The sequence below is a fragment of the Hydra vulgaris genome, chromosome 12, assembly GCF_038396675.1.
Source record: "Hydra vulgaris chromosome 12, alternate assembly HydraT2T_AEP".
NCBI classification, from domain to species: Eukaryota; Metazoa; Cnidaria; class Hydrozoa; order Anthoathecata; family Hydridae; genus Hydra; species Hydra vulgaris.
Genome location: NC_088931.1, coordinates 51,152,735 through 51,170,000, shown reverse-complemented (window position 1 = coordinate 51,170,000; position 17,266 = coordinate 51,152,735). Strand labels below are relative to the sequence as shown.

General features: G+C 24.6%; 1 protein-coding gene across 1 annotated transcript in view; it reads right to left on the bottom strand.

The window, feature by feature from the left end:
• LOC105844513 (uncharacterized) overlaps positions 1 to 17,266 on the bottom strand; it is a 154,326-nt gene that overhangs the window by 84,526 nt on the left and 52,534 nt on the right. Inside the window, exons 9-14 of the mRNA XM_065813630.1 lie at positions 15,574 to 16,146; positions 12,464 to 12,648; positions 9,867 to 9,984; positions 8,810 to 9,226; positions 5,992 to 6,084; positions 1 to 38 (exon numbers count right to left, since the gene is read on the bottom strand). The exon at positions 1 to 38 is cut by the window's left edge and continues 397 nt beyond it. Coding sequence (XP_065669702.1) covers positions 1 to 38; positions 5,992 to 6,084; positions 8,810 to 9,226; positions 9,867 to 9,984; positions 12,464 to 12,648; positions 15,574 to 16,146 — 1,424 coding nt within the window. The remainder of the gene's footprint in view (positions 39 to 5,991; positions 6,085 to 8,809; positions 9,227 to 9,866; positions 9,985 to 12,463; positions 12,649 to 15,573; positions 16,147 to 17,266) is intronic.

Below are 17,266 nucleotides of genomic sequence, written 5' to 3'. Positions count from 1 at the left end.
TGATAATCTGCTGGTGTATTCGACAGTACTTGATATTTCTATAAAATATAAACCAACAACAATAAATACAACATTTTTAAAATATAAAAATTTCTAGTTGAAATAGGTATACATAATAGTTTTAAGGTCTGACCCAAAAGCAGCATTAAACGTGTACACTAAATAAATGCGAAAGATTAAATACATAATTTTTTTTTCAGTGGTTGTATTAATATATTTTTCATTGTGTTTATATATCGTTGGCAACAATGATTTCAAAAAAAGATTTTAGTTTTACCATTTAACATAAAATAAGTTTTAAAAATGACAAAAGAAGAAGACATTAAAAAAAATATTTTTGCACAAATTTTATGGAAAATCAGGATTAAGCTACAATTCAGTAGCAAAAAAGTTGCAAATACATTACTTCACTGTTATTCATGTTGTTTAACGTTTTTCCAAAACAAAATCAATCAAAATCAAATCTGGTAATGGAGGAAAGGAGGTTTTTCAAGATGTAAAACTAGTTAGAAAACTGGTTCACAGTTTTATGAATAATCCAAGCCTCTTACTAAGGAAACACACACAAATATCAGATTTTGTGACTGTTTCGTTGTAAAAGTTTAAAATAAACATGTTTTTCAAGCTTTTTCAAAATCGCAAAAAGGGCCTGACTGTTCTAAAATTCAAAAAAAAAAAAAAGAACCTTCTGAAGAAAGTTGTATGAAAACTATATTTCTAAAAATTTCTGAATTATTGATGATGAAACTTATATGAAGTATGATCATCAGTAAATTCCTGGTGCTGTTTATTATAATTCCAAATATAGAGGAAAAGCATATTAGAAATTTAAAAATGCTAATGCAAAAAATGCTAAGTTTGCTAGAAAAGCTTTGATTTGGCAAGTTATTTACAGGTTTGATAAAAAATCAGCAACTTATATTTCTGAGTCCACATTATTCGGTCAAATATATGTTAAAGCAGAAATGTCTTACAACTCCTACTAAATCACATGATAGTAGACATGTGTTCTGGCCTGATTTATCATTAAGTCATTATAGCAAACTGGTTATGGGATATATAGTTGTCTAAAATACCAAATCCTTAAAACTGTCCAGTATTAAAAATTATTGCAAAGTACTGGCAAATTATTAGACGAAAAATAAATAAAAAACTATGCAGAAACATTAAAGATTTGAAAATGTCATTTAAAAAACATCAATTAGTTTTGATTGTTGATATGTGGGCAAGCCTATGTGTACAACCAAAACAAAAGTTTAAAATTTTATTAGATACCCACAGTAATAAATTAACTTCTTTGAAATATTTTTTCTTTTATATTAATGTATTAAACTTATTACTCAGTTCCCAATAAAAGTCAATAAGTACCTTTTTTTAGTTGTTTTTCTACTTTCACTCATTTCCTGTACATGCTTGAATAGAGATTTATAAAAGCATTTTAGCTAGCATGCTATTTGAGTTTTTTATTTTAGCTAAAAGTTTTTTATTAAAATATAGAAGAGATATTTATATTATTAAAATATTAAAGAGATATTTAATTTTAATACCAGGGTATTTTGTAGAATTAATAGGGCTGATTTTCTGTGTGTCAAGTCTGAAATTTAGATGTTTTTAAACTTTAGCTTAGTTTAAAGAACAATTAATTAATCAATAATGATAAACAGTTAAATTATTTGCAGATCAAAGATGATAAAGATAGAATGGTGAAAATAGAAAATCCAAAAAAAAATCAACAGCTGAGTTCCCATGATGTAAGTGTTCTATATACAAACAAAAAAAGTTAAATGAAAATCAGAAACAATTTTATAATGACGTTAAATAACCTTAAAAAAAATCTGTGACAAACATATCGAAGGTGTGAGTTAATTTTAATACCAAGGTAATTTATAGAGTTATAAGGTTTGACTTTCAGTCCATTTCTAAAATTTAAATAATTATAAACTTTAGTTTAGATCAAAGCAAATTTTAATTTTGTTAGTGAATTTATTAATACCAGTAAAAAAGATTGGATGAATCATGATTTATGTATTCATTTTTTTTTATGATTTGTTTGTAATAAGCAAGTTATTGTCATCAGCAAAATCATAAGTAGGAAGTAGTAAAAAACTTGCAAAGTATTTTGAAATCATAAATAAAAATTGGAAAAAGCAACAGGTCTAACACAGAACCTTGAGGTACACCAGTGGAACATTTTTTTTTTATTATTACTTAAGTAAGGAACTTTAAAATGTTTTCTCCAAAATGATCTATTTTCTATAGATTTAAAATCATTAAAAAAACTTGTGGGTGCAATTTAAAATTTTTAAATGCAATTTAAAAAATTTGTATTGAATGGCTGTTATTCCAGCTTAACTTCTGATAACTTTCAAGCAAACATGCAAACAATAATTGTTTTGTTGATTATATATGCAATTGATTTTTAATATTGGATTCTTCTTCCAATAAATTAGCATTTATTCATATTTATATACCATTATACCTTAGTCTCAATCCCTTTATTTTATAATATCATTTTACCCTAGTCTTAATCATTTTGTCTTATTCAACCATCTGCTGAATTTCAATTTTGTTGGTTTAGACCTTATATATTTTCAGCACTCTAAATTTTAAAATGCTGACTTTGAACCAAACACTTTTTAAGAAAAAGAATTAAAAAAACATGCTTGTTAAAAACAAAGCATGCTAATTTTCCTTTTTTTTAATAAAGTACTATTTTTTTATTTTGTTTCTTATGTTTACTTAACTTTTTTAAATTATTTTTGTTCATAACTTTTTTGATAACAGATTCATTTAAAAAACTTAAAAATTTTTTATTTTTAAAACTGATAATTTTTTATTTAAATTAAACTATTCATTTTATATTGTGATGAAAAATTTAGCCTTTCTTTTTACATTTTGATTTATTTATCTGTTTCTATGCCTTTTATATATCTTAACTTTTTTTGCCGTTACAAGTATCAATTGATCGCTTGTGAGGACTTTGAAATTTATCAACATTTCATACTTATATCTAATGTAAGACAGTGAAAAAAATCATTAGTGATGTTATGACTTGTGCAGAGATATATAAATAAATGTTAAATCAAGTTAAATAATTATAACTAAAATGAAGTTAAATATATTTTTTAAAAAATGACTTAAAATGGGGAGAAGGAATCTCAATATTGTATTCTTTAACATACATTATTTATAAAATCATAACATAAAAACTTTGATTTTACTATCAGGGTTTATCAAACACTTTGATTTTAGTATCTGGGCTTATCTAAAAAAAAAGCGCAAAATTATTTTTTGTTTTAAAAAAGCATTTTAACAACCAATAAACAGAAACAGATAGTAACAAATAAACAGAAACAGATAGTAACAAATAAACAGAAACAGATAGTAACAAATAAACAGAAACAGATAGTAACAAATAAACAGAAACAGATAGTATCAAATAAACAGAAACAGATAGTAACAAATAAACAGAAACAGATAGTAACAAATAAACAGAAACAGATAGTAACAAATAAACAGAAACAGATAGTATCAAATAAACAGAAACAGATAGTAACAAATAAACAGAAACAGATAGTAACAAAGAAACAAAAGGCTAGGGCAAAATTGTTTCCCAAAAGTGAATCTCAATAGTTTAGTTACAACAAAGGGGATTACAATTCAATATCAATCATTATCGCATCAATCAACTGGTATATTTTATTTCTACATAAAACTTTAGAATAAATTGAAAACAAAATAAAAAAGGTAAAATAAATCAATCTTTAAAAAGCATGATTTAGGAGTCATTTTTTCATCTAATGCCAAATAGAGCACACAAGTTTAAACAGTCCTTACAAATTCTATGTGTGCAAAAAGACATTCACTTTAATTAACGAAAATACGGTTTTCAAGTTATATAAAGTGTTTACAAGACCACACTATAAATGTACAGTGTTTTTTTTGGGCTTTTTACTTAAAAGCTGATAAAACCTTGGTTAAATTTGTTCAATGCAATGCAACAAAAATATTCACTCATTTTACAAAATTTCTGCATTTTTGCATTTTACCTATGTTCACAATAATATATTGTGATATAAGTAGCTCATTCATAAATATATTCAAAGTACTTATGTATGTATTTGACAATATCCATCAGCATGGCAACTGTTAAAAGATCTTTAAGCGCATTAAAAATAATTAAAACATATTTAAAGACAATAATGGGGAAAATCATTTTATTTGATAGCTATTGAAGCAGAAATAGCAGCTCAATTAAATTTAAAAGGTGTCATAGAGCAATATGCAGCTATGAAGACAAGAAAAAAACCTTCATTAGATTTTCTACTTACTATCACATGCTACTTTTAAAAAAATGACCAAACGATGTGATTTCAAAACATCATAAGTAATTAAAGCATTGCAAATAAAAGATGGAAGTTTAGCAAAATTCCTAAACATACTTATGAGTTTATTTCTATTATATTTTTGTTGTGCTTTTTGAACAAATAATAATAAATTTCTAGATTAGAATTGAATTAATAAATTAGAATTGGTAGTATTTTTTAAATATATTTGTTATATATATTATAGATTTGTTTAAAAATCCAGCAAATATACTACAACACAAAACAAAATCCTAAAGTGATAATGACAGTTCCTTTGCTGAAAAAATGTTCCTTAAGAACGTAACAAACCCATAGATAAACGAGGAAGCAAAAGAAAAGGTTCAAACAAGTAGTAGAGATTATCTAAAACTTTGACATTTATACCTAGTATTACTTTAAATAGATAGTGATTTTTGTGGTAATTATTTTTTGATAATTCAAACACTTGTTAAAAACTTATTTAGTCAAATTTTAGGAGAGTAATCCATTTCTACAAGGTTAGGTTACAAACTACATTTCAAAATTTCTATTTTCAACGCAAAAGCACAATTTGACTTGCCACTGGAATAATCATACTACAAAGAATGTACTAAGACATTAAACAATTTTTGGCTTCGCTCTTCCTTCAGCTAGTCTATTATACCTCCTTAATTAAAATTGTATTTAAGAACAAGGTTTTTTTCAGTGTAATTTTTGTCAAAAAAGAGATTAAAATTTTGCAGGCCAGGGGCTTGTTTTTTGTCACTATGATTAGGCAAGTTGCTATGATTAGACATGTTTGTTTACTTAAAGCAGAATTATGCTAAACAATTACAAAAGCAAACACTGATGGCGTTTTACTCAAACTAGAGAAAGCAAAAACATCTAGATAGTCATGTCATTTATTTTATATTATTTGTGCAAAACATATTGACTGAAAACAAATGATTAAATTATTGTAATTGTTTGCAAGTATTCTAAGATTTTAGTGATACAAATTAACTCCATATTACATATTGTTGATATCTAAAACTATGCACATAATAGTTTTGTAAAACACAAATTACTTATTATCTCCTTTTTGAATAATTCAGTATAATACAAGCCTTTTTTAATATGTTTATTTGTAAAAAAAACTCAAACATATTGTAAATATTGTTGTATTTTGTATTGAGGTATTACAGTTCTATAAACCTTTAAAATGAGCTTTACAACAAGCTCTATGACATCTTAAAACTTTCACATGATTAAAAAAATCTTTTTTAAGAAGAAAGATCTCTAAAGAGCAAGGTTTTAAAAAGTTATATACTAACAATATTTTAACAATAGTTAACAATATTTGTTGAAATCAGAATGAAAATTAAAAATAGGTTGAGATAAAGCACCCTATTATTAATTAATATAATATACTTATAATTTAAGATAAATTCAATTTCAAATAAGTATATATTTTTAATTTTATTCAGATAAATAATTTTAATAAGATTTAATAAAACTATTTACTGATTACTTCACCTAAACAACAGGTACTAACCATTAACATTCTTTTTACAAACAATAAGTATTTTTAGTATTACAAAATTCGCTGATGTTGTGTTTGTGGTAAACTACTAACTAACAAAAGCAATACCTTAAGCAAACTTACCAAGTGTCTCACATGGGCAAACTACATTTTTACAATAACAATCTAAACCATGTTTAAATCCTGTGGGAAGATTTGCATCTAAATTACTCCAGTCTAATAATTAAAAAAAAGATAAAAAAAATTTTAAAGTTTTTTATTTCAACAACTATTTAGTTTGAATAGGAAGTGTTAAAAAATATTATAAACGCATTAACTGTATAATGTAATATTAGTTTTATTAACTGTAAAATGTAATATTAGTATTATTATGTGATACGTACTTAGTACGAGTAAGAATTTTATGTACTTAGTAACAATTTTATGAAAAAAATTTATTATGTTTTGAAGATCTATTTAAAAAAAGGTAAATTAAATGTGTTATGTAGACATGAAAATAAAAAACCTGACAAAAAAAAAAACCTAATTATTAGTTCAGATTTGTTATTATTAAAGCTAATAGTATAGCATAATAGTATATAATAATATAGCATTGTTAAATAAAAGTAGCAAATTTTATCAGCAAAAGAAAATGAGAGAATTCTAAAGTGTTGGTAATGATGTAGACTTAAAAACATGTGCATAATGATGAAGACTTAAAAACATGTGCATAATTGATTACATTTAGCAGATTTAAGAGTATAAAAGTTAACAGAAAGTTTAAAAAGCTGCAAATTTTAAAAAGTTACAGAGAGAAGAATTTGAATGAATGATGGAAACAAATGTAAATGATACACAAGTATGAATGCTTTTTAAGAACGAAAAAGCAATCACCAAGAATGCAATTTAACAAAAATTTTATTTTGTTAAATCGCATTCTTTTGCAGTGATTGCTTTCTGCATTCTTAAAAAGCATTCATACTAGTGTTTTATTCATATTATAACCACACAAAAAATATTTTTGTTAAAAGATACATTAATGCATAAGATGGTATCTTGTTATAATATTCCAATAAGAATATTAATAATAATAGTAATAACAACAACAACAACAACCACAACAACAACAACAACAACAGTAATAATAAAAATAATAATAATAACAACAACAACTATAAAAATAATAATAACAACAATAACAACAACAACTATAATAATAATAATAATAATAATAACAACAACAACTATAAAAATAATAATAACAACAATAACAACAACAACTATAATAATAATAATAATAATAATAATAGTAATAATAATAACAATAATAACAATAATAATAATAATAATAATAACAACAACAACAACTATAATAATAATAATAATAATAATAATAATAATAATAATAATAATAATAATAACAACAACAACAACAACTATAATAATAGCAACACAAATAATAATAAAAATAATAATAGTAATAACAACAACAATAACAACAACCACAACAACAACCACAACAACAACAACAACAACAACAACAACAATAATAATAATAACAACAACTATAATAATAGCAACACAAATAATAATGATAATAAAAACATGTTTTAGAGTAACTGCTGATGAATTTATAATTTAAAATAAAATTAATTAAAAAGTAAAAACTGACAACAGCAACCATTCTATAGGAATAAACTCAAAGAATATTACATAAAACCATATCTTTCACTGAAATACTAATTATTATATAACACTAAAAAATAAATGTATTAGGCTAAAAGTGATTTATAAAACTTTCTATAACTACACAACTTTCAGTAATACAAATTTACTAAACTCCTTTTTGTTTTAAATTGACATTGCTTATATGAGAACAGTTATAATAAAGAAGTCTTAGGGGCTGTTTATATAAATCAGTCTAGCCCATTTAAACAAGACAACAAACAGACTAGCTAAGACAATTGAGATCTTGATTTTTTTGACTGGGATCACATCAAGGTGATACATATTTATTTTTTCGATATTACACATGCATGAAAGGTGTCAATCAAGAGAGATATGCAAGAATTTATTTTTAAAGAAGAAAAAAAAAAAACAATCCTGATCTTGTTGACTAAAATCTATAAAAACACAACAATTATATTCATCTCATCTGGCTCACTGATTTCAACCTCTTGATTTGAATTTTTAAATTATCTTAAAACTTTAGTTTTATTGCCTTTTTTTATCCTTTTTTTAGTTATAACAAGAAACAGCTGTTCATACATTGAAAACCACATATTTTCACTGGATATCTTAAAAACCTCATATTTCACAGGGTATCTTGAAACCACATATTTTCACTGAATATATATTTCGCTGTTAATACATGAAAAAACCACTTTTTTACTATTATTGCATCAAAAAGAATAACTATGTTATAATTACATTTTAAAATTACTAAAAATATTTTCCAGGTATAAAGACTGCACCAGTGTGTAAATCAGAATCAAACCAAAAGCATGACTACAAGTTTGAAAAATAAGAAAAGAAATTATTAAGTTATAAAGGCACTAAAAATAACAACAACAAAAGAACAATTTTTTTGAAATTTGATAAAACAATGAAAAAAAAAATTAATACTTAAATTGTTAGACTAGATAAAAATAAGAAGTTATATAGTTGTTGTCAAATTGTCATGTTTCAATGATTTTTAATTACATCAACTAAATCATTTAATAATTAACAAAGCAGATTATAGTCTATTAATAAAAATAATATTTTTTAATAGACTGGTATTATTAATATAATAATACATTACAAGTATTTTCACAAACATTATTTAAAAATAGTATTGCAAACAAACAATATTACAAACAATTATTTCAAAACTAGTGTTGAACATTAAAAAAACAAAAACATTAACAAACAAAAAAATTAGTTCAACCAAACAAATTTAAAAAAAAAATGATAAAAATACCAAAAGTTGTTTCATTTAATAAATGAGATATCTCATCAAAAGTCAATGGAACAGCCCACATTTTAATTCCAGAAAGAGATGCATTTAGATTTGAGTAATTGTAATAATCACCATACACAAGAAGATACTCATTATACAAACAAGGGCGTGAAGAAACATTCGATGGATTCCCAATGCTAACTACATTATCATTATTATACAACATTAGAACATCATTTTGCTTTGACCATACCAGTGTCAGAGTGTAAGGGACTGTAGTTGGATTCTCCATGTATGCTACATACAAACTGTTATTTGCAACTACTGTGGCCACTATATTGTTATCATTATTTAACTGAATTCTAAATCCATATCCATGAGTATTGTTTTCATAACCTCCAAGCCCTGCAGATATTATAGGAAAAGAAATACCAGCATCTGAAAAAAAAAGGCTTTTCACAAACTGACATAATTTTTAATAAGTTTAATAAAACTATTTTTGAAAATTTTCATTAAAAAATTTTTATTCCATTTTTTTATTTTCCTATTATGGTTTATATTATTATTAGTTCAAAACCACTAATTTTATTTAAATTTTTTGCAAATTAAATTGAATTAAAAAATCATAAAACCAAACAATAAAGGGAGAATTAAAAAAATATTTCTTTTAATTTTAACAACATTAGCGAAAATTTTTTGACATAAGTTTTTTTAATCTTATCTAAGTATATAAAGGAGACAGACATCAAAAAAAAAGTGAAACCATGTCATTTTTTGTGATAAGTCACATGAAGTGACATTGATTTTAATTCATCTATTTGGTAAGTGGTTTAACTCTGAAGCTGTTGATAGTAGCTGTCTTAGCTAAATTTAGCCTCAATAGTAGACAGTTACTATTGACAACTTCAATAGAAGCATATTTAGTGTAATTCTGCACAATGAAAGATGCACAATAAGGTGATGATCATTGATGTCTTATTTTTACTAATGACAACAAAGTACAAAATATACTATAATTCAGGTATGAATCAAAATATATTTGTTTCAAATTTTTTAGCAATAATAAAAAATTACTTACATTTACTGCCAAAAAATTTAACATCAGAAGGATTATTTAAATTTGTTATTTGTAAAACCTTTGCCATAATAATATAACTCAATGCAATGTATCGATTTTCTCCTCCTTTTAATTCAAACTAAAATCAAAAAAATTTTTGTTTGTATTTTGACTATTTGGTCTTACAATTTAAATTTATGTAAAAAAAAAAATAATGGAACCTATAAAAACAAGGTAACATGTATAAATATAGGCTTTAAGCTTGTGTTTCTTTTTTATGTTTTTCAGCAAAAATAAACTCAAGTAAGAAATTATTTTAAAATTAATTATAATTGATTTAAATCTGGTTTCTGCATCCACATTTTTCTAAATAATTTTGCTTAGAAAAATATGGATGCAGAAACAAATATATTAGAAAATAATTCTAAATAATTTTCTAATATAACTGTTTTAAGAAACTTTTTTTATAGTTTAAGTAAATATACGCCTATCATACTTAAACAGACTGAAACCATTGAATAAATAAAGTTTCCTCTTCTTGTAGGATACTGCATTAAGCAGCTAACTACATGAAGAGAATCAACATTAAAACACCTTGCTTACAAACTAATCTTTCTGACACTATACCATTACTGCATAGTAGTTGTGTAGTGGTACTACCTAATAGAATTGTTTAACATTACAAAAGATTACTTTAACTTTATACTGATTCCTTAAGCAAAATAAATTCTGTGATTTAGCTAGGTTAGTTGTCAATATCAGCAGCTGTAAAATATCAGGATATTAGACTACCACTTGCCTCGGAAGGTGGTGGTTCCAGTGTATTGTCATGATATTGAAAACTATTTTTTTTATTTCTTGGTTTATTAAATAAAAGAATTTTTTTTATTCATATTCATATTATTTTATTCATATTTGCCTCCTCAAGACCCAGGAGCAACTATAATTTGGAAGACTTCTTATTTTTTTAATTTTTATTTTTCATTATTATATCACCTCATAACCCTTCAGCTTCCAAGCACAAACCTTGACCAACAACCTGTCTATTTGTTATGTCTTGTAAATAAATTAATGATTAAACTACAAAATAACTTAAAAAGAAATAATTTTCAACTGTTCAAATCATATACTAATGTTCATTGTTTTAAAAGTAACTTTTCCTTCCATTGAATTTAAACTCTTGCAAAATTCACCAGACCCACTTTTTTTTTAACTTGCAATTTAACAGCTGAATTCTCATAGATATTAATAGTTATATGATTGTTATATATTGGTACAAAATCTTAAAACCAAATTTGAATTTTTTGATTGCTTGTCAGTAGATTTAATCACTTTACTGTTGTCCATAAACATGTTATATCAATTATCTTTTATTTCTTCATCATTGTTACTTACCTTTTCAGAAGTGCTCCCTTTTGATGCTACTTTTAATAAATTTGATCAGACTGTTTGTTTATTTTACCATACTGCTGATAATTTGGCTTTCTTAAATTTATAACACAAAAGTGGCTCGGTTAAGTACTAGTAATACAGATAACAAATCAAAACTTTTTTCTTTGTTAATCTCTCATATTCTGACAATTTATCTCCATATTCTGACATCTCTCATCACTTACCTGTGCTAATAAACTTATGCTTCTTTTTTTAATTTCTCTCCACTGCCCCCTCCCCTATCATGCATACCCCTGTCAAAACAGGTTTTTTCATTGAACTACAATTAAAAACGAACTTAAATTATTCAACATTATGGTAAGATAAATAATGTCTCTTTTTCTTACTTTTTTAATTTTAACTTTCAAAACAATGAAAATGTAGTAACAACTTGCTTAAGTAGCCAAACTTAAACTTATATTATGTTGCACTTTTGCTCCTTTTCTCAGAACAAAAAATATTACCAATTTCCTTGCTGCTCTAAAAACTTAGCATCATTGCCTGTGTCATTTTTTCTACAATATACTTATACAAAATATACATTATACAATTTTGATGCATAATGTATAAAATTTCCCAAACTTTTAGTTTGTGGTTTCCTAATTAACAAAACTATTTTAAAAAGCCTTCAATTCAAGCCTGCAGTCTTTCTAGGAGTGAATTTTAAAAAAGATCTTTTTTTTGTTATTGTTAATTTTTTTGTTTTGTTTTTTGTTTACCTGTTGTTTTGATCATGTTAAAACAACTTTAAAAACATTTGATACATATCAATATCCTGGTAACTGCATTAAAAACATTTAACACATTTCAATATCCTGGCAACTGCATTAAACTATAACTTATGGGAAATTTGAATTTTAAAACCAATAGTGCTTTGGTATTTTTAAAATATATTTGAGCCTAAAAGAAATGATTGCCATTAATAGACAAAAAATTTAATACTTAAAAAATTTAATAATTAAAAAATTTTAATTATTAAATAGTTTAATTAAAACGTGCTAAATAGAAAATTTAAAATTTAATAACAGCCGATTAGAAACTGTAGCCAGTGTTGAATGAACTTTAGAAAACATTAGCCAGTGTCAAAAGAAGTTTAGCAAATAGTAGCAAAACAGAAGAAAAAGTGATGACTAAATAAAAATTGCTAAAACCATTAAAGCAAACATAAACTATTTGAAAAAAAAAACCTTATCAAATTCTTTATACTGATCATTGCTAAAAAAATCAGAAGATTGAACTAGCAGAGAAAATGTCTTTTTATTGATATCACTATTATACAGTTCTATTCCAGTAAAATAATAAATTTCATCAAAATTAAAAACTGTTGATTGTATTGTTGCACTAGGCGATAATGATTTTACATCTCCAATCACTATAATAAAAAATTTAAAAAAAATTAATCAACTTTAATAAATATAAAAATTAACATCATACTATTGGGTTATGTAACAAAATACATATATAATGAATTTTCAAAATAAACAAAATAATAAATATTTATTAACAACATTTATATCTTGGATTGTCATAAAATATAATTTTTATTCTGATTAACAAAAGCTTACTAGTGACTTAATACATTAGAAAGTGTGTGTGTGTGTAAACACACACACAATATGTTATATTTTGATATTTGTAATCTATAAACATAGACAAATTTATATATTTTTTAAATATATCTGTTTTATATTTATATATAGTTTAGATATATTTACTTGAGTAGAATTTTTACCAAAATTACCAAAAAATTAAGAAAATAAAAAAATTGAGATAAAATAAAAAATAACAAATCAACTTTGTCTCCTAATTGTACCATAAAAACACCTAATTATGAAAGTTTTGCAAAAAAAATTAAATAACTCACTAATTATAACCAGTTTTGAAAAAATAAAAACACTAAAATATGTGTAACAACAAGACAAATTGAACGAAAAGAAAAAAGTTAATACTTAAATTTTAAGTTTCAAAAAGTTTAAGTTTTTAAAAAACTTGATTCTATCCAAAATTAGGGTACTGTGAACCTTATTCCGGATAGATACAAAATATCAAAAACACAAACATAAACTCATTAAAGTAATTAACAAAACTGTTATAAATATTTTACTTAATTAAATTGTTTTAAATTAATTTATAGCAAAAATTATTCTATAGGCACTCCATGCATATAAATTCTATTATAGAATGATAATCAATCACTCAAGCGATGTAAGACCAACTAGCACGCTGTTTGCATGTAAGCCATTGAGCATCTGTGCTACTAACCCAATCAACACTACAAGAATAACATGAACGAATGGGCTCTTCTATTGTATAATAACTTTCTTGAATTTTTTTTTTTTGCATTTTTCTCTTTATGAAATACAGCTACAATTTTTCTTTGCTCTCTAAAATTTTTTTTGGCATCTTGTTAGTCTGGTTTTGTTTTTTTAATTCTTGATCAAAAACTATAGCGTCGGCTAAGGTCATATTTTATGTAATTGATCATTTTATTCTTTCACCTTTCTATTTTTTATTATTTAAAGGTGTAAGTTGATCTTTAAGCAACATTAAAACTGATCGGTTGATACCTTTTCCTGCCTTTTTAACTGTTTCATTTATTGTATTCAAACTTCTAAGTAAAACTTCTCTGTTTGACATTTCACTTAATAGTGTTTTAAGAGTTTCAAGTGTATTCGTTACAGGCTGAAATAAACTACTAATGTTCTTTTCTTCCACAGCTTTAAAAATTTTGCCAATTGCACTTTTTTCATAAGAAATTGTTGATCTATCAAGTGGAAATAAACCGCTACTGCTAAACTCACTATGAGTTTTTTCAGGTTTAAAAGAATTTTTTTTTTAAAGTTTCTTAAACAAGACAGGAACTTGTCTATTTGTAAACAATTGAAATTTATTTCTAGTTAAAAAGTTGTATACTGTTTGCATCCATTCTTAAACTGTTTCAAAGACACCAATGTCTAAACGCTGTAAAAAATGGCTCAAACGAGCAGGCAAGCGCCAAATTATGATATTATTTTTGAAGGCTACTTTTTTAACTCTAAACTAATATGTAAGGCATGACCATCAAAAAAAAGCAGTTTAAACACTTTCAAGTTTATTTGCAAGAGGTACAAAAATTGATGTGAACCACTCAAGAAATTGTTTTGACTCCATCCAACCGGATTGGCTAATATTATAATTATATTTATCATTTTTTATAAAAACATTTTCAATATGTTTTTCTTTGTAAATTACTTTATGTGGCAAATAACTTCCATATTTATCACAACATGTCAAAATAGTGGATATAGTCGCTGTTTAGAGCTAATTTTTTTGGTATCTTTTCTGCATACAATAATTTTGCTCGGCTGAATTGTAATCCAGACTTAACACAATTAAAAATATAAAATGAATTATTATTAAGATTGCACTCAAAATTGATTGTGTCTATTTGGTCAAACAAGTTGTCAATTATTTTTGACTGTAGCTATTACTCTAATAGTTTGCATGCCACTAGCTTTTGTTGCTCTAATTTTATTTTCATACATTTTCATGAATCTGCTGCACCATTTTTTAGCTGGTTTTTTTAGTTTGTTCTGATTCATTTATTACTTTTCTTTAAACCAAAACCCCATATCGCTCATAAACTTTAAAAGATCGACAATAATTACCTCAACAGTTTGACTCATTTTTCTTGGCACACCGGCTCTAACAGATTTGTATTTGCCTTTTGCTTGGTCGTGAATAGTTGATTTTGACACATTGAAACATTTAGAAGCTTCTTCATATGACATTGTTTTGTCATTAATGGCTTGAAGAGCTAACTGTATTTGAGCTTATTTCTCTATTTTTATTTTTATTAAGCTGCATTCATTTCTTAAAACTATAAACAAATTAACCCATTTATATACCCACGATTGTGGGTAAATAAATAATAACTACATGTATATGGAAATTAAATTAATCAATATTGTAATTTTTTTGCATAATAATAATTTAGCGCTAAATAGTGCTCACACAATTTTCATTTTATTTACAAAACAAAGTTTGTTTTTTTCTCTTTTTTTTGTTAATTTTATGTTGTTATATTTCAAGTTAATTATATATAAATACATTTGTAAATAGATTATCGAACTATTTTTTTATTGTTGAATTTGTTTTGTGTTAAAGAGTATTTATGTAAAACAAAAAGCTATAAATTCAATATAATACAAAAGATACAAATTTTTTTATAAAACTGTTCGAAATTAGGTTTTATCAATATTTAGGTGTTTTTAGGGTATAAAATTAATAATAAAATAAAACAAATAACATAAAGAACCTTTCATTTGATAGGATATAGTCAATGTAAATCCACTTCTATAAAATTCAAAATAATTATTAGTATCGTAAGTATCAGGCATTATAACAATACCAAGGTGCTTTACCAAACCAAAATATTTATTTGAAACATTTTTATAGAGATTTGTCAAATCAATATTGTTGTAGCTTGTTTTTTTATCGATAGATCCATTAAAACTAAATGATACAAAGTCTGCATTGGAAAGTGATTCGATTGAATTAGAATAAAAATTTTGTTCATATTTATCAAGCAACTTGTATTTAAATAAAGTTATAAAAGAATCATGTTGAGACACTAGCAAATAAGCTCTTGCTACAAAATCTTTGCACGGGGGTTCACAATGACTAAAATATGGACCAACTATAAACTTGAAACTTGAAACCTCTGCATTTGATGGTATGTTAACATCATTGAACACAAAAAAATTTACTGCTGGATAATCTTTATATTGTCCAACCAATGGAAAAACAGGCGCAAATAGTTTAATATGATCTGCACAAAAAATTGTGGTGGGACGAAAATTGAAAGTAACATCACTTGATGAAAACGGATCTAAAAGAATAAAAATAAATAATCATTTAAAAGTATATAAATTTTTTAAATAATAAACAAACATAAATAGTTTAAGTAAAATCTTTTCTAGTGCTTTTTTTTTCTTTAACCTAAATATCATGATTTTTATTTTAAAAACATTAGGGATCCAGTTTTCTAATTCAGAAAAATTGGGTTAAAAGAGAACAATAATGTTTTGTTATTAAAAAATAGTTCAATAGAGATCTTTCATTATATAGGTCAACAAAAAATTAATTATATAAATGTTTCCATAATTTGATAAGTCATATCTTACTAATTGTAGTTTTAAAAAATAACAGAGAAAAATCTTAGTTCTTGATTCTGTGTAAATATTTTACTTTAAATTGTCAACTTGACACACCACTTGGTATCTCAACACCATTGAAAATGCATATCAAATTTCAATAATTACAGTTTTAATAACACCTGCCCTTCTTAATGTTAACCTGTTCTAAGTTAGGGGAATCATTAATCATTATATACCATTAAAGATTAAAAAAAAATTAAACATTAAAATTATTGGTTGATACTGCAAACATGATACTATTTGTATTATAAAAATCAAGGTAATCATTTATTTTGTATTTTGGCAGTGTTAGTTTTATGATTGTGTTACATATGATGTAAAAAAAACACCATAATTTAAAAAACAAAACAAATAAAGGGTTCCACATGTAATAAGTACAACCAATATCACTAAATGCTTTAATGTTTAGATATATATCCACAGATGAAAAGAATACTTGAACTTAATGTTATAAAAAGATTTAACTAAAATAGCTTAAGTCATAAAAATTAATGATACGCTTTAATATAGCTTTCTATGCAATTTTTTCACTCGTTTTAAAATTTTTTTTAAGTTACAAAGATATTGCAAAGTAACATGCAGTTTGGTTGAAGAGTTTTGAAAGAAACACCTATTAACCAGTAAAGTGATCAAAATTTATGTGGTAAAATTGAATCCATATTAACACACAAAAAATTTTAATTTGGTGTGTTCATACTTTTTCATAATGCATGATGTTATGGGATATAGTTACAATAATACTCCACACAAAAAAATGTTTTACACAAAAAACTACAAAAAGCTAAATAAAAA